Raw genomic sequence first — 21,687 nt, 5'->3', positions numbered from 1 at the left:
ACTTAATGCTTTCTTTAAAAAAAATTGTACATGCTAATTTTCCGGTCTTTCTGAAGCTCTCCACAAGTGGTCCTTGCCTCATGGACAACTCTTCTGATAATTCTGCTCACCCTTCTTGTGAGGAGCACTTGGTCATGGCCAGTTTATGGTAAAACGATGTTTTTTGCACTTCTGGATTACGGCCTCAACAAGTGCTCACTGGATCATTCAGAATGATAGGAATCCTTCTGTTGCCAATATTTCTTGGATTTTATCGATAACGATAATTGGACAATATTTTGCTGAGTGTGTTATTATTATTACCATAGACCTAAAGTTTCTGATATTCTTCATATTCTGTGTTGAGGTCAGGTCACGCTGATAAAAATGTATCTTTTTTCAATAAGTTGAAATTGAGTTTAATTGAGAGTTTAAGCCATTTTTTCTAAACGTGTACATTATTTGGAGCTGAATCTGAAGTGTCATGATGTATTATTTAGTACAGAACATTTATCCTGCTGTTACAAATGCATTTAACTGCTGTTTGGATAAATTAAACATAAAACATTGAATACTGTTATTTGAAATTACTTAAATAATAAAGAGACACTTTAAATGTGAAATTAAAACTGACAGTAGGAGGCAGCATGTCACTGTGAGTCATTGCGATTGAACAGAATAATTTAAACGATTAATTCATTCAGAAACAAAATACCTTGTTTCTCAGAGATGCAAAACAGTGACTGTGACTGTATTTGAAATTATGTTTGTTGTCGAAATAAAGCATACACAGCCAATATAGTGTCTAAAATATAAATGAACTAATTTTTCGAACTGTTACGTTTGTATTCACGATCATTTTTGGAGAAATAAACGGCACTCTTCGTATTGATACTGATTAACTATTTGACATTATAAAAATATATAAATTGTTTATCCCCTTATTTTGAATTATATGATCATTCTAAATGCATTTTAATAGACTGAATCATACAGTGAAAGAAGACACTCTAAATGCGCACACAAACTAGTCCAGACTAGTCCAGACCACTCTGCAGGGGTGTTTTGAATGGTTTTTTTTTGCCAAATATTTGATAAAGTCAAATCGCATTTCGTTAAAACTACAATTACTCATACAGGTTTAGAACCATTAGTCATTGATGACGCAATATTCATTTTTGGGTGAACTCTCCCTTTAAAAAGCTCAGTTTTAGAGACATCTTCAAACTCTCTGTAGGATGTGACATGTTGAGGACAAATTTGAGGAAGCTTTTGACCTTCAAAGTCCAATCTTGTATCAGATGGCAGCCCTGGCACTGTGTGGCGCTGGCATTCGGAGGTGAATGATGACACCAGTACCCACAGCGTGAATGAGGCCAGTGCATTCCAATGACCACAGGTCGCTGTTTCCCCAGCAGACATGAGTCAACACATTGTCATATGCCCGAACCCATCTGGGGCCCTTTTCACAAACACGTCCAGCACTGTAACAGGCTAAGGCTCAAAGATCTACTGACACAGTAGCCCAGTGGCCACAGGGAGTGAAAATGGATCCGTTTGCTGCAAGACAGCGTGATGTGTAATTGTTGCAATAGCATCTCTGCCATCTGAAACAGTGCACATATGTAAGAAAGATTGATGATTGTCATACCAGTCATCCAAGTCCTTCAATCATCTTTAGAACACAAATTAAGATCATTTTGATGAAATCCCAGAGCTTTCTGACCCTCCATAGACAGCAACAAAACTGCCATGTTCAAGGCCCAGAAAGGCCAGAAAGATACTGCTGAAATAGTCCGTGTGACATCAGTGGTTCAGCCGTAATTTACAGGTTTGGAATGATTCATTAGCGGAGAAGCCTCTCCCAGAATGCATTTTGCTGTTAACTTTAGCAACATGCTAATTTCAATATGTACCGAAATCAATGTAGAATGTAAAGTTTTTACATATGAGGTTCCGTGTTTGGATGCAGAGCTGCAGGCAGCTTATTATTGGAACAGGGCTAAATTGATTGATTTGTAATGAAAATATTTCTCTGTTTCTTTTCCAAGAAAAGGCACTAATAAAGCACTAAAAGTCCGCTCAGTGGATGCTTACAGAGCCCCTAATTTGCACAGCAGTGTGAAATTAATTGTATCTCTGACGCCTCGCTGGTGAGCTGGAGTCTTAATGCAGTTGCTTTAAAACAGAATGCTTTCTATCTGTAACGTTCTCTCTCTCTCTCTCTCTCTCTCTCTCTCTCTCTCTCTCTCTCTCTCTGAATCACAGAAATTGAGCTGTGTGAGTGTTACATCACCAGCGTGGTCATTTGAATATATCGTGCATGATTCAGAAAGAGAAAGAAATATAGATAACACTTTAGCGTAGGTAATATTTATTCACGATTAACTACAACTTTTCTCTCAATAAACCTGTAATTTGCTGATTATTAATAGTTAGTAAGGTAGTTAAGTTTAGGTATTGGGTAGGGTTAGGGATGTAGAATAACGTCATGTAGAGTAAGGCGTTAATAAAACCTACGTTTTTAAAAAACATAACTGATATAAAAACAGATGTGTGCCTTATTTAATTTATGATGTTTATAGTTCATAATTTTAATCTATGTGTAGATGAGAAATGGAATGAAAATTAGACTTTCAACCATAAATAACCAAGTCCTCACAGCTTTTCTTCACCTGATATTTTTCTTTCAGTTAAATGCCTACGGAATTTAATAAAAGACATGCAATATATGCTTGCAAACAAATTAATAACATGCACACTAGACTGCAACTGATGTGCCTACAAGCACTGTGCCCAGAAAATGTTGACAGATCACATGGCAGTAAACACATTACATTTCGTGTAATTAAAGCACATTCATACTGGAAAAGGCAATAATCACAGGATCCATTCATCGTGGCATTTCCTTGTTCAAAGCCCTTTTTCCACCAGTAAATAATTCATACTCCAGCTCTTCAAAGTGGTGCAGAAAATGTGACCTAAATAAAAAAAAAAATCCCAAAGCCAAAAAAAATACCAGAACAAGGCTGAAAAAATATGAGACCGGTTCTTTCATCCATGTCTACTGCACTTACATTTTAATAATACATTATCTAAATACATTCAGACATCATAAGTGGCATTTTTCTTCTCTGTTTTCTGTTTTTCAAACCATTGCCTTCGCATGAAATAGCTTTTGATTTGACACTGAATGTCATGAGGTCCGATGCATGTGGCACATCCTTCTTCTGTTTCACAGAGCACGTAATCATCACAATAACCAGTCATGTATATAACACTCATTTGTGTGAAAGCGATGTCCGTAGTTTAGGGTAAATGCTGTCGTATTGAGAACAGAGCACAGGGCGGCACAGCAGGGAGGCTGCTAATGTGGCTAATGAGTGTAAACTGGACACACTGCTCTCAGACTGAGTGCAAACTCACAGCGAGATCTCACTGCTGGGAGCGCCTGCAGAAATAGTGCAGCTCACATATGTACAGTCCACAAACACTTTCTTATTCCTGTCTATTCTGATCCTTTGCTACTGCTGCAGCAGCGCAACCTGATTCTATAAATGAATGGCTTTAGCAACTAGGGGTGTAAAGGTATATGTATTCATCCCAAATCGTCATGAAATAAAACCTCTCTCCAATTTTAGTACAAGAAGGCAGTGCACCTTGTATCTTGAAGTTTCGGTAATCTATAAAGCTTCTTACTCAGGTTTGTGACAAAAAAAATACGCTGACCTGTTTCACAAAAACACGTACTCGGTCTTCTTTTCACTAGTGAGCGACAAATGACTAGTCCGACAATGGCAAGTTAGTTTAACAACGGTGTTCAAGCTGTTAGACCGATTCATTTAACACACAGAAATAACAAAACATAAAGTAGAAAATAGGCAAAGCCACTCATGAAAGCGGTACAGTGGCTCTGAGGAAAATCTTGTTGTGTTTGTGAACGGGAGATGTGCATAGTGTAAAAGCGCACACTAATTGGCTTTCTTCAGCGCATCTCTTTTGTCCCTGTGGTCTGACTCTAACAGCCTGAGAGAAGCTCCATCCCAATAAAAACATTCAGAGAATAAAGGTGTGGTCACAAAAAGACGACTACTGTTTCTCGTAAATATAGTAGCAGTTTTCTGCTGGTCAACAAAAAGTGAATGAAAGCAACATCATTTGAGTTTGAAGTGCCAAGAGTTGGCAAGTTCTGGTCTCATTTGTTATTCATAACTAGGAGCTGTTTCTTATGCTAGAATCAAGCATAACATTTGCCCATAACATATGCTACTGAAGACACAGCAGATAACTTTTGTTTTTGAAGAGAATGCACCCCGCAATCTACTTCAATATGCCTGTTCGTGCAAACCATTTGAAATCCAGGATCACCAACAGAAGAAATGAATATAAGTGTTTTTATATGAATCTTTGCAAACCGCCTTTGCTTATAATGTGCTAGTTAGCAAGTTAGCTCTTAGAGAACTGCTCGTCACACCTTGAGGAACAGAGGTGATGTGAGCAGAGCTCCTTAGCATTTAAAAGGACATGCATCAAAACGTGAACACAGCTGTTTTATACTACCATCAAGTTTTTTTAAAAAACCAAAGTATGTTATATACTCTTAATGAAGACCCTAAAGAATCATACCAGCTTGTTAAAAATGGGCATGATGACCCCTTAAATATAGGTATTCTCAATACATTATAATGCATGCATAATTCCTTATAAGAAAACCTTATAATGTATTGTATCATCTCATTAATAATTATAACAAAATAGGTAAATATTGCTAAAGCGAATGTGCCATAACCCAATTATTATATCATATGGCCGTTCAAAAGACTTTTTTTTACTTGAATCAGATACAGACTTTACTATTTTCAGCTTACTTTAAGTAACAAAAGCCCACTCATAAGATGATACTGTGCAGATCATAAGTAAACCATTTCAAAATTAGAAATTATTTCTCTATGGCATATAAATGCATTACAACTAAGTGGATAGAATTGTGTTCATTGTGTGTTATAAATCATACAGTTATAATCACAAATAATAATACTGTTGTTATGATTATTCCCGAGAAGATACAACACATTATGTGTTTTTATTTCTTATTTATTTACCTTATGAAACATTATAAATGTATTCTTAAAAGTTATAGCCAGGTAAACAGGTAAGTATTATAATGTGCTGGAACCTTTGTTATGATTATTCATTAGATGATACAACATTTTTTTTATTATGCAAGCATTATAATGCATTAGGAATACCCTAATTAATGCATTATAAATACAGGTTTCATAGAAAGTGTTACCAAAGTTTTTCCCTACGATAACTACTGTACAGAGTGGATTGGTGGACTGATTAGTCTCACTTGGCTGTTTAGGTGTAGTTTCCACTGCCACACTAAATGCAGTTCCTTCTTTTAGGTCATGCTCATCAAATGCCCCCAGCAGCCCTGCAAACAGACCAACCTGTGATTTTATTTATTTTTTACTTCAACTTGGAGTGCATGAAATATGGATTGTGAACAAGAAAGGGTTTGACGTTAGCTGAGCAGCACACAGCAGCAGCACATGTTTTATTTAGGAGTTTACTATGGCACTCCAAGGAATTGCAGCAAAACTAGCTTTACTTTTCCAAAATAATAAAACAGTGATGGTGCAAAAGAAAGGAACAGAAAGAGGACAGGATCTGTCTCTTGTCCTGAGCTTATCATGCAAGTAAGAACAGAACAGCTGATGTTGTACACTGTTCATAAATGAATATGGATTACTGGGCTGTTCATAATTCTTGCTGTGCTACATTTGATCACATTCAGCCTCCCATTGGATATTGCTCAGTGTTGCATCAAGGCTGCTCGTGATTAAGGAATTACAAAGCTGTTGTCCACACCAAGTGAACAGAGAGATGTCAAATGAAATGATGGGAGATGTTGTGGACCTCCAGCAGTGGCTGTGTATGTGAGCTGTTCTGCTTTCAGATATGTCAAAGTTTTTTTTTTTTGTTTTTTTTTTTCTCACACCCAGCAGAAGCCATTTTTCAGACCTGCATTTAGTTTTAGTTGAACAGAGAAATCGACATCTGTGATGGTGGTTGCTCTAAATTATAAGAGAAGCCATTATTTCTCAAAAACAGGGAAGCGGGATCCAACACATTATGCTTTGAAAGGTTTATGGTGCTATAAAAACCCTTTCTGGCACACACAATCTATAATGGGCATATAACTTGCAGATAATGAAATATTCACTACTAACAGCTAATTGATCGACAAAGGCGGTCCACTTTTGGAGCAGACCACTTCCAAGACTTGTTGGCAAAGGTCTTTAAATCCATGCCAAATCCTCCATTCATTAAATAATGAAAAGTGGCCCGTACAACATCTATGTTTCTCCATCCTCGGGCACTTTTCTCATGCCATCATTATTTCTTTTTGTCCTTTTTGAATATACATTAATTATTACATATATATATATATATATATATATATATATATATATATATATATATATATATATATATATATATATATATATACCCTAGGTATAGCATTATACTTTTGTCGGTGCACAATTTCAATTTTAAACTATGAATTATCAATCTAGAAAAATGTCTATTTCTTTTAACAGTATTGTGTTCCAGTCTTTCAATTAAAATTATTAATTATTATTATTATTATTCATATAATTGTACACAACATTAATAATAATAACAAAATACTTTTGAAATAGTATAACTGACAGTTATATGAAAATAAACTGGACTGTGTGACCTAGTTTCTATCTTGTGGTAATTGTTTTATCATGTTCAGGTATATGTGATTTAAATAACATCATTATCTACCGTCCTGTTAAGTGTTTCTTCGTCTGGTCTCGTCTATACCATGTGGTTGCTTGTTGGATCACCTGTGTATGAATTATTAAAGACTGTTAACTAGTATCATTCATCTTCATCACCGCACCGTGACACCCACAAGTTGCTTCAGCCCTGTATAGGTTTATTTCTTCTGTCGAACACGAGATAAAATGCTTTTTGGGGGGAAAAGTTGATAGTCCCTGTGACATAGTATTTTTTCAATCGGGGCCATCGACTGTTTAGTTACCCATATTCTTCAAAATATCATAAACATAAAAAACTCACACAGGTTTGGAACAACTTGAGAGTGAATAAATGATAACAGAATTTTCAGTTTGGGGTTAACTATCACTTTAAGTTGACATAATATCAACAGACTCATTTCAGGTTGTTTTTTTTTCTTGTCTGTATCTTCCTTGGGGCAGTTTCCTTTTCCCCTTCTCACTTTTCGTTTAGGCCTCTAAGAAGCGAGCGGGCAGGGAGAGTGTGAACCTCTCACTAATACCATTCTGGGGCATCATGGGACATGAGTCACAATCAGGATGTGTGAGAGTTGCTTGTGGATCAGTTGTTACATAAATCTGAGGGCAGATGGTACCCACAAACCGATCACGGCAACACCCACAGCGAAATGTGAGAGGTGTGTATATGCTCGTATGCACAATTTGAATTCCTCAGTGCTCAGAGCAGAATCTCGCTGGTTCAACACCGAGCCGGCATCATGTTTGACATGGACTAATGATTATTGCCTGCATTGTTTCAAGTTAAATTAATTATGGTTGGAGCAGCTGAGATATTCAGGTTGTTCAACAAAACAGCCGGTTTCTTTTATTTCCTGCTCCCAGCAAATGTGAAAAGGCAGGTGACATTTTTGTAAATATTCCTCAGAGAGAGAATCTAAATGCTTAATGACACAACGTCTGTCTGGCCTGCCAGTTTTAATACTCAAAAAAGCTGTCATTCGTGCATATTGGCTGAATCACTATGAAAATGAAAACAAAAGGCTTTTCTTTTTGATCCAATACCAAGTACTATTAAGGCCAATATGCAGAAACCAATATTTCTGCAGTTTCTAATAATAAAAAGAGTGTATATATTTGAACTTAATAGGTACAAAAGCGTACCTTTTCAAAAGGTACCACCCCAGTGACAGCTTTTGTACATTTATTTCTGACAAGTCATTAGAAACTTATTCTACTAAACCCACCCAAACAGTCTCTTTTGAGAGTTAGTAGTACATAGATGCAAATTAATGAGTATTAGTTGGTACGTAGTTACAAAGTTACTCATAGTTAGTAGAATGTCTAAAGAGCACTATTAAAATAAAGTGTAACCCAAAAGATGCATTTTAAGCATCATTATTCTAGTATTCAGTGTCACATGATCCTTCAAAAATCATTCTAATATGCAATTGGCTGCACAATAAACTTTTTTGGTGTATTTGTCATTTAAAATTGTCATACATTTAAATATTTTAATATTTTATATGCAATATTTACTATCTACTAATACATTTAATCTCTTTTAACTTCTTTTTGATGTGCATTTATTGTTGTGCCGCTTGAATTAAAATCCACTATCTTTTTTCGAACGTGAGGATCAAACTTCTCAATACTTCCACCCATCCCTAGTTGCAGGCCCTACATTAACTGTGTGTGCTAACCTCTCTCTGTCAGTCTGGGAAGCGGCCATATGTAAACAGCTTTGGGAGTTGGCTGTTCTTCTCACTCCTGTAGTTGACGTCAAAGAGGAAGACGGCGTCTGCTGAAGCACGTCGACAGCAGTCTGGTTCTGGCACATGCTCGGCTGGGAGCAGATGAGAGGCTGACAGGCTCAAAGACATACTGCTTGGATCTCAACAATACCAAGAATAATGCAAGCGCAAGAGGAAACGCCCATGTAAACATCTCTAAATCACGGAAACGCTATCTATTTATACTTCTCGTGGCCTAATTTTGAGGCTATGACGCTCGCTGTGATGGCACAGTCTAACAAGACGAATATCAGCCCAGCAAATCAAGTGCTACTGACAGACATTAGCTCCATTAGTTTACTTCACTTTCAGCTTAATTATTATTTTATAAGAGAGAGAGAGAGAGAGAGAGAGAGAGAGAGAGAGAGAGAGAGAGAGAGAGAGAGAGAGAGAGAGAGCAGAGGACAGTAAATTTTGAAGAGAAGAGGCATGAATCAAACGAAGATTCAAACTTACAAATTTGCACCACAGTTAAATATGTACAAGCACATATGCTAACATTAACTATAAATAATGACATTTTTTGAAAGAAGTACCTCACTCCATGTTGTCTTTACCCAAACATCTCCTGAGAAGCATACTCCAGCAAAATGGCTGCCCCAATTCAAACTACAGTGAAAAATGAGAAACACCTCAAGCAAGTTCTGACACTGCTAAAAAGCAAAATGCAGCTAACGGAGTTGTGTGGTTTTACTATAATCCTTGCAGAAGCTTTCTATTTTACTCATCTTCTCACATACTTCTCAGATACATTTTAGTCCTTTAAGCTCTGAGTTATGTATCAAAAGTCTATAACTTAGAATAAATAAAAAATATATAATAAGAGTACAGATCTATTAAGTTTGATGAATGTTGAAATTCTTGTTACAGAAATAATATACAGTCAATGATTATTCTTGACTAAGTATTAATTGCATGTTATATACAAGTGAATTAAACTATATTTTAAAATTTGTATTAAATGCATTTTAACCCATTTATGAAGGGCTTAAATACATCTTTATGTTAGTTTTATTGAATTAAGTTTAAAGAGTACCGCTGAATTTATTTATAGTAGACTATGTCAAACATGTAATATGTATAAATTGCATGTTCATTATGAAATTGTACATTAAAACATTTAAAATATAGTAACTTTTTTTTAAATGATTTCAATCAATTTAATGTGCTTATCTGATTATTTATTTAATGGATGAAATAATGTGTTATATAAGGTGTAAAGCACCTGTAAAAATAAACATGGAACGCTAATTTAAATAGATTTTTTTTTACATATTCCAAAATGTGCATAACAATATGTGCATTGAAACCCATTTGGTGTCGCTATCCCTTTTGAAACTCCTGCAGAAGCTTCCATTTGCTCTTCATATAAGACGAAGCATCTGAGAAATTAACCAGAACTCATTTGTGATTGTTCTTTCTTACAGGCATGCTCATTTCTCTATCAAGGGAGGTCTGCAGTTACTAGCCCAACTAAATGTCTAATTGCATCTTGGTATTGCATATCAATACATGTATTAAGCTTCATCTCATCTAATCACTTTTATTACGACGTTGTGAGCATTGTTACCTTCATCAGAGCTAGAAAGGGGGCCACTTCAACATTATAATATCTTCACAAACAGCACCTGCGAGTCCGGCCTGCAATAAGGTCTCCCTATTAGTCACGTAACAAAAAAGGCGTTCTCTCGTGTTTACCGTTTCCCCTGCTATACGAAAGATTGTGCGAGGGCACGATATCATCCAAACGCTTAGGGAGAAAGGAATGTCTCAGCTCAAAATAATCATTCTCTCACAGTCTGGGTGACATTCAATTTGATTCAAAGCACTCGAGTCATGTTAATATCTCTGCGCATTGCAAGCACTGATGTAAGCCACTTCATAACAGAGGAGCCATTCAGAGCCACTGAATGCCAAGTGATGATTTGAGAAGCACAAAGGAAGCTCAGCACTATTTAATTACACAGTACGCAGGAGCAGAATGCCTGTGGAAACTGACATCCTAACAGATTTCAATGGCTCTTGAGGTCAAAAGTTTACTCTAGGGCTGTTTGCATGTTGGCACATCTCTGGAGGTTCCAACACGTGTATATAATTTCATCGGTGAAAACACAAGCGCTCTCGTTTTTGGCTCTCAGAACCGCCTGATGCTTTCATTAAATGTAATTACACAATCCATCAACCAGCCGCCATTTCAACGCCATCTCCCGTTCTCATTAACCACATGTCTTAAATTAAAAATAAGGGAACAGAGTCTTGGATTTGATGAAGCTGGAGAACGTTAGACTCAATGTTCGTTTCGTCCTCTCTTATGAAACGGATCAGCAGGTGTGTCGGAGGAATCTCTAGACGTCGGTGCACTGGCCCTCCTCTGCTGTTCTCCATCCAGCCTCATAATACAGCCGTGCGGCCAAGAGGAGGAGCGCGGAAATGGAAACGCTGCTAGACGAGCGTAATGAGGTGCACCTGGTGCTTACTGCCTCATCACTGCTGCCATAAAACTGTTTTTTTCACAATGAAGGAGATTCCAGCAGTGAATGCGGGAAGTGACCCTAGGCCCAAGTTAGGGTTGCAGCAGCCATTCATAAGTTTTTAATTAAAAGTATAAACTAAAACCAAAATGAAAATTCAGTCATCAGCAAACAGCTGCCTGTAACCATTGACCTCTATAGTATGGAATCCATTTTTACTGTGGGAGTCAGTGGCTACCAACAAATATTTGGTTATCACCATTCTACAATATATCTTCATCAGAAAAAAAGAAACTCGTACAGGTCTAATACAGCATGAGGGTGATTAAATAGATACCAATTGCAAAATACACTAAAATTGAATACATGTGAATGAAATACATTTATTTGAAATACAACTGAAAATTATTTCATTCTAAGTATACTACAAATACATTTACATATGTATGTGCTTGATATAAAAACCCCGCAATTGTACTTTTAGTAGACTAAACCGATACACTGGTATAATTGCTATAGTCTGCTAAACTTGAACAACTAATTTTGTACTAATTATGCAAGTTGTCCAACTAAAGATATACTGAAATATATTTGATTGTGCTAAAGTGGAACTATTGCAAGAATACTTCAGGTACACTTGAAATATTTTACATTTAAAGACCAATATTAATCAAAGATCAAGCAATAGTCATCAATAGTGACATTAAAACACATTTTAGGCTTAATATTAAAAAAAGTGAATTGTCAACAAGTAGTACTTGAAATAAAGTGTAATTATAGTTTTATATATTATTTTATATTACTTATTATTATATTATTATTATATAACTTATTAGTAATGTGAAAGTTTATGTTCTCCTTCATGTCAAAAATATTAAAAACGTATGCACAATTGGTGCAACCGGCCCCCCTCTCTTTGTTTGTTTTATTATTTTGTCACAGGTTTAAAAGCCTTTCTGAGGCATGTCACTGTTAATCCCATTGTGGATATGTTCCCTTCCCATCACTCTGGCTAATTAGACATCTACTCATCTGGGGTTAATGGGAGATTAGTCCACAAATTAGGACTTCTGTAAGCTTATCCTCAGGAAGGCAAGATCAGTCCAAGTCCACAAATATATTAATTAGAGAAATAGCAAGATTTATTTTTTGATATTTCCCTGACTCACTGTCAGGTAAATGTGGTTCACAGGGTTTAAAGAAGGAGAATGATATCCTCTAAATGAGGTGCTGTGGACATTAAATGGTTTATTGGTTGTGGACGAAATAGCTCGATTCAAAAGCCAATGCAAGTGGAATGACAAGTGAAATAAAAGGCTCTCATTTTCAACTGCGTCTTGATTAAGTGCTGGAAATAAAATGATGATGGGAACAGAACAGTAACAAAACTATATTATACTATAGTATATTCTATAGTATGTACTAATGTCTTTCCACAGTTGAAACAATACAATTTCTGATATTCATGTTTTATTTTTATTTTTTTTAATAGAATTTCCTGTGAAAATGTCTTCTCAGGTAACCTAAAATATGCATGATTTACATACATTAATGGCCAAATTGAATATAAATTGCACATTCAAAAACCTAAAATGTGCACCTTTGTACCTTAGAATACTGTATGTAACCATGTAAGGCATTACTATGAACCTTTAACCAGTAACAATCTGTTGTACAGTACACCTACATTCTTTGGCACAAAGGTATAAATATGTCAGTGGAGCAGTACCCTTTTTGAAAGATAAGTATCTTAGAAAGTATCTCCTATGTATTATGTACTAATATGTGTCTTTAGGGTAATAATATGCACCTTTTAGGAGTATATACGACTTTGAAAGGGTACTACCCCAGTGACAACTTTTGGACCTTTTTTCTTAGAGTGTGACATATAGTGTGATATATTCAATATCTAAATTCAAGTTATATATTCAAAATCTATTTAGATAAATGTGTTTAGAATACTATGAAAAATAAGAAAGCATAAACCCAGAAATGTATCTATTAAAATTTAAAATGCACTAAAAAACATATTCAGGGTTGGTTTTTGGATGATTAGCAAGGGTCAGTAAAAAGCCCCCCAAAAATCTGCATGCTTAATTGTAAGAGAATGTGAAAAATAGTCATAAAAAGATGAATTATTACAGAAATAACATTTGTGGACCTTGGGGGGAAACAGCAATAATGACAAATTAAAAAAGGGTTTCAGCACTACGTGCTTGAACCCCTAATAACGCATCCTTGTTTTAAAATGACATATTAGACCCTTTATCTGCTTTTTTGGCTTTTTGTCCATATTTCCGACTTGGAACAATGTACACAAATTTCTATTCCTCTCATGGAAACCAGCCACTTTTGGTGGAACAGTGTTGGAAAATTGCCAGGTTTTGTTGGTGAAATGTCAGCTGGCTTCGAGACTGACCACACATCTGCCAACACAAAAGTGAAAACGTAGGAGCCCGGAGGAGATTCCTCAGTGGAATTCCTCTAAAGTCCACCATGCCTCACATCAGAGAGATTTTAACTACATTACTTCCTCGAGCCATGTGTGCCGATGGCAACTACTCTTGTCAGTGATGCACTAATACACAGATTAGAGATATCACTGAAAATTGCAAACAAGAGAGGGGAGATATGCTTAGAGTAACCAAATGCTAACTTCCTGTTAAAAATCACAGTATTAACACACTAAACACCCCCTCGGGTCTGCTTAAGACAGAAGTCTTTGGGAATTCGATTCAATTTTTCCAGTTTTTATCAGCATTGGGATTACATTTCTGGCCCGGCTTTGCCAACCTTTTGATTAAAGATACTAGTATTTATTTACATCACAGAGGAAGTAATTAGCGCAAATACGTGGCATGAATTCTTCAAGTACGAGAACCCTCTCATGTAAACATGGCATTTTGAGGGGAAAAGAGAATTGTTAATGATTATGCAAATGGATAATCACATCGCAGGTTTTATGAAGCAGCTACTGGCTGTGGCACAAACCTGTACGAGGTTCCATCCCTCCAACGATTCGGCGATGATCGAAGTCACTGACGGACACACGCCTCCAAAGATCATCAAATGCTTCGGACCGTAGCAGATTGCATCAAAAAAGGCCCGCAATCCCTTTGCGTTGTCGCACTGAAAAGAGAAAAAGGAAGGAGAATTAAGTCTATAAATATACATAGAAGTCTGTTTAATGACATTACCAGGCGTACTTGCTCTCAATTCATTCACGTAGAAACCTTGAGAGCTTTTTCTTGATTTGCACTACCAAAATGCACAACCAAAATCCCGGTGCATGTTTCTTTTATAATAATAATTATACGGTGTAAAGGAAGAAGGAAATGGGGGAAAAAAACATGGACCTCGAATTTCTGAATGTGAAAACATGCCTGATGTACAGGAGAGCCCGACTGCTGCAGCACTATGCGCCCATTTCATATCACTATGGCAACGCTCTTGGCTCTGTAGAAGTGCTGAAGAAAAGAAAAGATGTAGCAGGGCTATTGATTGTGATGTGAGCCTCTAACTGTTTTATCTTTGATTTTCTGATGTTGGTAATGATATTTCAGTCCCCGGTAAACACTTCCGAAGGTCAATTAACAGCAGTCGGCTTGACCTGACTCAATCCCAGCCATAACCAGAAATGTCTCAACACTGCGCACAGTGACCCGGTCAAGATTTTCTTCTTGCCGTTTGACCTTGCTTGCTAAAGTGCCTTCTTGTCTTGTTTGAATCAATGAACAAATTTAGTTTTGAGGTTTAATATAGCAATATCAATACAGCAAAAGTGTATTATTATGATCATATGTCTTAAGTCGCTGGGGTATATTTATAGCAATAGCTAAAAATATATATGTATGGATCAAAATGATCCCCCGGCCCCCAAAAAAGTGCCAAAAATCATTAGGATGTTATGTAAAGATTAGTTTCCATGAAGATATTTGTACATTTCCTATCATTAATATATGAATATTAAATATATCAATATAAAATATATTAATAAATATAAATATATACAAACCAAACACTTATATTCAGCTTTCAGATAGTGTAGGAATTTCGATTTCGAAAAATTCACACTTATGACTGATTTTGTGGTCCAGGGCCACAAATAATGAAATAAAATAAAAACAATGGATCAAGAGTTGATCGTCTCAACAATGTGTGCGCTTTGCTAACAGTTTTGCTTTCAGTTTTAGTTTGTTTGAAAGATACAGTGCCAAAGCATAATGGACAAAAACTACTTTAAAGACCTTTTATTTTAGAATAATAAATTTAAATATATTTTTAAAATTACACTTCTTGCCGATCACTTTATACCATGATAATATTAAGTTTTGATATCACGATATTGACAATATATATTACATCTCTATATATATATATATATATATATATATATATAGTATTAATTGATTACTATGTGTTATTATATATAAATTATTCTATATATACATATATATTAGAACCATGAAGATACATAATTAGATATGTTTATGCTCGCATAAATACATAAAGTATAGCTAAATATAGATACAAACCGACATATTATTGACATATTATCGTACTATTCACAGTTGCTTTGAATAAACTAAGTCAAATATCATCTGACAGCTGGAAATGAACAGCTTTGATATGATGACGATTTGATGATAACAGCATTTTTGTTCTACAGAAAATAACTCAAAGATTTGAGAGATTAGCCAAATTTAGAGACCTTAGACAAACACTTTTTTCTTTTTTACCTAAAATAGTTATGCTACTTAATCAAAGCCAAAAATTGTGCTCCAAATTTCCTGTTCAAAAATCATAGGAGTTACGTGACCAGTCGGGTTGAACAAGCAAGACCCTTCTGTTTCCAGGATGCCTTTGAGCATTTATGTGAAGGCTATTTTTGGCCCACAACCAATGATGATACAGGCGTTCTTACACAAGCAGTACATCTCTATTTCTGACACGCCATCATACTTGGTAGTGCTCACTAGCCAGTGAGCTTCGGCGTCAGAAATAGAAGTGTTAAAAAAAGACTGTGGCGTATGAAGAGCAGGAATATGAGATGAGGCACTGCAGGGCGAGTCGATTGAAGTGATGCTGTTCATAATGCTGAATAAAACAGCAGGCTTTTAAAAGATCTTATTTGCATATTTCCTCCATATTCACTTCATTCTGGTCATCAGTAACCACCAAAACACTGAGCCTTTTCTTCCTGTTTAACAAAAATGCTCGACCCTCCAACAAGATGCTGGTGAAATTTCGGGAGTGAAATATGCTGCAATAAGTGACGGACAGATAAGCGCCTCGATCGATTAAGATCTACTGTGAGACAATCAAAATCACTGCGACAACGTTTAACTAGATGCATCATCATCAACAGTCAATTTACCTACTGACCAAGACTGTTGTCTTTAACCCTACCCATAATTATTCAGTCAGCAATGAAGCTCTATCTACAAACGCCATTCTGCACTGAAATCAAGGCATCTTTCAATCCAACAATCACAACGTGGTCGTTTGCCTTATAAGGCGCACATCCATGATCTGCAGAGCAGGCTTTGGCCATGTTGTCATGGGAACGCACTCCTCACTTTGAACGCTAAATGAAGGAAAAAGCAAGGCCGGCATTGATAGATGTAGCACGGATTGGCTGCTACAATCATGATGCTATTAATCGGTATTCAGAGGTTAATTTTGGATTTCACAGAGCTGGTGTCAGACTGAGAGACTTGATGACAATAGGCCATCACCACAACATCATCGCAATCTATTTAAATGAATATATCTCTTCACTAAACTTGTTAATGACACACACACTTTTGAAAATAAACTAAAAAACATTTAAACAACACAACAGCACTGGATTGATCGTCACTGATGTATTTAGGGAATATTCAGGGTTTCAACAGCATGATATAATGGCATGTAAATTCATAATTTGCTGCTTATTAATAGTAGTTATTAAGGTAGTTATTATTTTATGGTATTGCGTAGGATTAGGGATAAAGAATACGGTCATGTAGAATAAGGCATAAATGAGTCAACTAATTAAGAGACCCTAAAGTAAAGTGGGTAACACTTTATTTTACGACTACACTTATTAGTTGCTTATTAGCAGGCATACTACTAGAATATTTATTAGTGCTAATTAAGCACATATTAATGTCCTATTCTATATGACCTTATTCTACATTCCTATTCCTAATTTCTAACAACTACCTTAACATGAAGTCGTAGTAAATAGCTATCGTGTTACCTATTATAAAATGTTACAATAATCCTATCATACAGCCTACCTAAACCCAACAACTAACTTAATAACTCTTAATAAACAGCATATTAGGATTTTACTGAGAAGTTAATAATGAGACTTGGTCCTCAAACTATAGTGTGAACATTTTTTATAATATTTTATTATATTATATTGTAAAATTATATATTTTTTTTTCATTAATTTTAGTAATTTGAATATTTCAACAGAAACCTTTAAAATAGGTTTTAAGGTTCACCCCCTTATGTTTTTGAAGTTTACGGTTTTCTTCTAATGGTTAGATTTCATTTTATTTGAGCTTTATTTTGAATACCATAAATAATTTGTAATAGTTATAGTTAACTATAACACTAGCGCTCATCTGGGAACCTTTTGTTTCTGGTTCAGTTGTGCTCAGGCTCTGTCTAGTCAGTCTCTACAAGTAAACTGATTACAATGTACTTCTCCGTCCAAAAATCAAAATTTCGTGTCTATGTATTTCTGCATTTCCTTAAGATTGAAAAGTCTGAAGGTAATAACGTTTAGAGCCAGCTGTAATTATCATCAAATAAACCACCTAAAATTCATACCATCCCACCCTGCTCCATGTTCAGAGCCAAATCACCTTGTCTAGGATTACTTTACAAAAAAACAGAGTATCTGTACATTATGCTTGATGGACCTGCGTTGTCCCCTTTGCTTTTATTACAAGTGCAGTTTTCTGTGCATTCCACAAATGCTGCAGACTGAACCTAGCAGATTCCTTTAACTGTCTGGGTCAATTTTGGACCCAGAATCAAACAATCCTCCAGGGCCGGCTGCTCAACGAGAGTTTGGCAGAGGGCAAGTCTGTGTTTATAGGACTGAGCCCCAAAGTCCTGTCAGTCGAGCCATTAGCATGGTAAGTCAGCCCAGCACAGTGACCACAAGACTTACTGCTGTTGACACACCATCTCTCCTGTGACCGGACTCTAGACCTCCAGTAGACAAGCAAAAAAAAATATATAAAGCCAAATCTCAAGCTCTGAAGTACAGATTATGTGTAGATTCAGAGGATGTTTATTGAAAACACTAAATATGTTCTTCTAGAAGGAAGCAGTTCCCTCAGGAAATGCTTAACTATAACAAACTGGTTATTTATGGAAACATTAGTAATTAGGACAACTGGTAGGATTTACATATTACGTCTTTAACTGCATCTCTATGAACAAAACTGTAAACAAACATGTTTTAGTCAGATCATTCACTAGCTTGATTCGCTCATTAATCTGCATGTATCTGATGGAAAATGAAATAGAAGGGGACACCGAAATTTGCAATTGCAGAAGCAAATGACTCGGAAAGGACAGTAGGCTAAGGATTATTAATGAAACTATTTCCTCTGACATCTTCAGCACCATAAAATGGCCACCCGTGGTATTGTGGCAACAACAAGGGATAATCATGGCAAGCTAACCATGATGAAACGGCTTGTTAACAGTGGCAACGGCAGCAGCTGCACCTGTCGCCAGTCAATGGCAAATTACTGCACCCAAGTATGCAACCTGAAGACTTCAGTACTGGGAAAGACAGAGAGAGAGAGAGAGAGAGAGTGTGTGTGTGTGTGTGTGTGTGAAAGAGAGAGCAAGAGAGAGAGAGCAAGAGCAAATCAGGAGCAGAATGTATGTTAGTGTCTGCTTCTTATGAAGAGGCTTAATGACACACACAAAATGACCAAAGTGCATGCACGTACAACTGAAAGAATATGATATTAATTTAACATTTATTTTGTCACCTGCAGCCTGCACATCAATTTTTCTCCTTCAATCACTAACCCTTTCTTCCTCTTCATATTCCTCTATATTTATCTGCCTGTTTTTTAATCAATGGTCACTGAATATTTATCCAAAACTTTTATTTATGAAGTTCAATTTGAGCTCAAGTTTTAGGTTTCGGAGTTCCATTTGAGCATTCTTTCTGCTCTTAGCTTTTCTAATGTTAATAAAAACCAGTTCCTGGCAAAGACAAAACAAAAGTCTACAGTCTGACGTTCATTGGTTAATATTTATGGCACAATGGCACAAATGAGTCCTTTGGTGAGGACGCTGCTGAAGGAGGTTCGTAGAAATTATAACATTTTAGTCCACATTAAATTTGACACACTTATTAATAAATGGTTAGCTTTTTATATGGCCATTTTACACCAAAGGCGTTGTGGAAAGCACAAACGCTCTGAATCATTCAGGTAATTGTTGTAAATATTGTATTTTGAGTTAAGTGAGTGATTTACATATTTATGTATATGACAGATAATAATGAACAATATGAACAATAAATGGCATTTATTGCACCATAAAATATTTTTTATTTCTATAACACTGCATGAAACTGGTGGGCAGACATTTATTGTGTATAAAACCACTCACCTGTTATTTCTCTCTCTCTCTCAATAAATAAATATATATATCACGATAATAAAATTGTTTAGAAAAAAGTGTTGTCATAATACAGTATAACAGATTTAATAACTGTTATATAACAAAAATATATGAACATTTAAATACAATAAAGCAATGCACAAAAAACGATAATGTTTATAAAACAATTTTTTTACACGGATTAACTTTACAGTAAGATATCAGTAGTTAACCTTAGTTAATGAATTAACATTATCAATGAACAGAAGCTACATTTGCTACAGAAGTTATTTATCTTTGTTAAAAAATACTGCACCTTAGCTTGAGTTCACTTTAAAAAAAAAAACCTTTTATAACACACAGTTTATAAAAACTTTCCTAAATATTTGAATTAGCTCAGATTAATGAATGTTTAAAAATCAGAACAGAAAGTCGCACAGCTGCTTTGTTGACATGGTTTCCAGGGTAACTGCCATTGGGCTGCTCAGCGCCGTCTGCTGTCAGAGAGTGAGTAATAACGTGTGCTTTCATCCGGCTCGTCTCTCGTGTCTTCTGCCATGCGCTTCTCATCCATGCTTGTTTACATCTGAGTGCAAGCATGTCTTTCACGCAGCTTACAGCGGAGTTGGGAATTTACTCATTTAATGGGAAACATGTTCTTAAAACTCATTTAAAATTCTGAATAAATAAAAAAAATAATAATTCAGTATTTTGAAATGCCCCCAATAACTATATCGTGCATATTCATTATTGTGATATATCGCACTACCGAATACCCAGCACACGTCTAATTATAAATGAATATGTTTACTTAATACTATAAAAGGTTATGCTTGCCACTAAAAGTGATTACCCAAAAACCCAAAGCCTTTAAAATGTTTCCCCTTCGTGTTTGTCCTTAAGAAAAAGGATCAATTTTGGCTCCCTCCAAAGCAGGAACTGGCCTAATCCTACCGGCCACCAGGGTCATCACCCAAATCAAGCTACTGCCAAGATGTCTGGCATAAAAAGACTTCTAAACTGGAAACATGGTTCAAATGGATGCAATTTCAAAATAAGGCTATTATTCATACCACTGCTATTACAGATTCTTTGTTCTTAGATATTGTGCAATCTGATGGTTATCGTAAAATAAGGCCCCAAATTACCTTATGTCTAGGTGCAGCAAGTACAGTAGGAGCATCAAAGTGCTGACAATTAGGGTCACGTACGGTGTTCCTGTCCAAAAGCCAAGGGCTGAATTTCTCGTTGCATCTAGAGCACACAGGCATGAGGGCAAAAGCAGCCCTGTGCATTTGTTCCCCTTCACTAGGCTCAGGGATCCATCCAGCTCCACTCACGCGCATAAATCCACCTCGATTTTTAAGACCCCAAGACAAGTGGCTTGGGCTTTTGGACATTTGTGACTGCAAACCAGTACCATGCTTGCTGTGGGAATTTTTTCTTGAGATGTTCACACCTTTGTGTTGCGTGAAACTGAACCAAGTACTGTGGCTTTGTAAGGTAATACGGTGGAGTAGCTGAGAGGGTGCATTGACTGACTAATGCCAAGCACACGACACAAGACCACAGCCATTCTCCCTGCTATCATTGAAAATGTTTTGTCTTGTTTGTCTGTAAATCGAATTTTCCACCCTGACTACAGCTATGATCCAGAAATTGGATCAATGGCAAATTAGAACATCCAAAGAACATTTTTAACAAGTGCCAGGATTACTCATGTTGGTATCATATTTTTTGTTTGTACGAAAAAAATAATGCAATTTTCAGGGGGGAAAAAAATCGTTAATGACCCAATTATTCAAGATGTCATGTGGTGTTACCATTAGTTCAACAATTTATAACACATTTCTTTACACTTTGAATAAACTGATTGTAATTTTTTGTATAAATAAATAACATATACTTTTTAAGGTAAAATGTTTTTTATACATATGAGGAATTATTTATTAATAAACACATTAAATTTGGGGGGAGCTGCACAATTTGATATCTTACAACTTTAACTTTGCCTTA

At 35.9% G+C, this 21,687-nt stretch overlaps 1 protein-coding gene across 1 annotated transcript in view; it reads right to left on the bottom strand.

Moving 5' to 3' along the window:
- gabbr2 (gamma-aminobutyric acid (GABA) B receptor, 2) overlaps positions 1 to 21,687 on the bottom strand; it is a 160,082-nt gene that overhangs the window by 106,110 nt on the left and 32,285 nt on the right. Inside the window, exon 2 of the mRNA XM_043218350.1 lies at positions 14,029 to 14,166. Coding sequence (XP_043074285.1) covers positions 14,029 to 14,166 — 138 coding nt within the window. The remainder of the gene's footprint in view (positions 1 to 14,028; positions 14,167 to 21,687) is intronic.

Source organism: Puntigrus tetrazona, chromosome 19, assembly GCF_018831695.1.
Source record: "Puntigrus tetrazona isolate hp1 chromosome 19, ASM1883169v1, whole genome shotgun sequence".
Taxonomy (NCBI): Eukaryota; Metazoa; Chordata; class Actinopteri; order Cypriniformes; family Cyprinidae; genus Puntigrus; species Puntigrus tetrazona.
The sequence above is the reverse complement of the archived record's forward strand: the minus strand, read 5'-3'. Positions and strand labels throughout refer to the sequence as shown.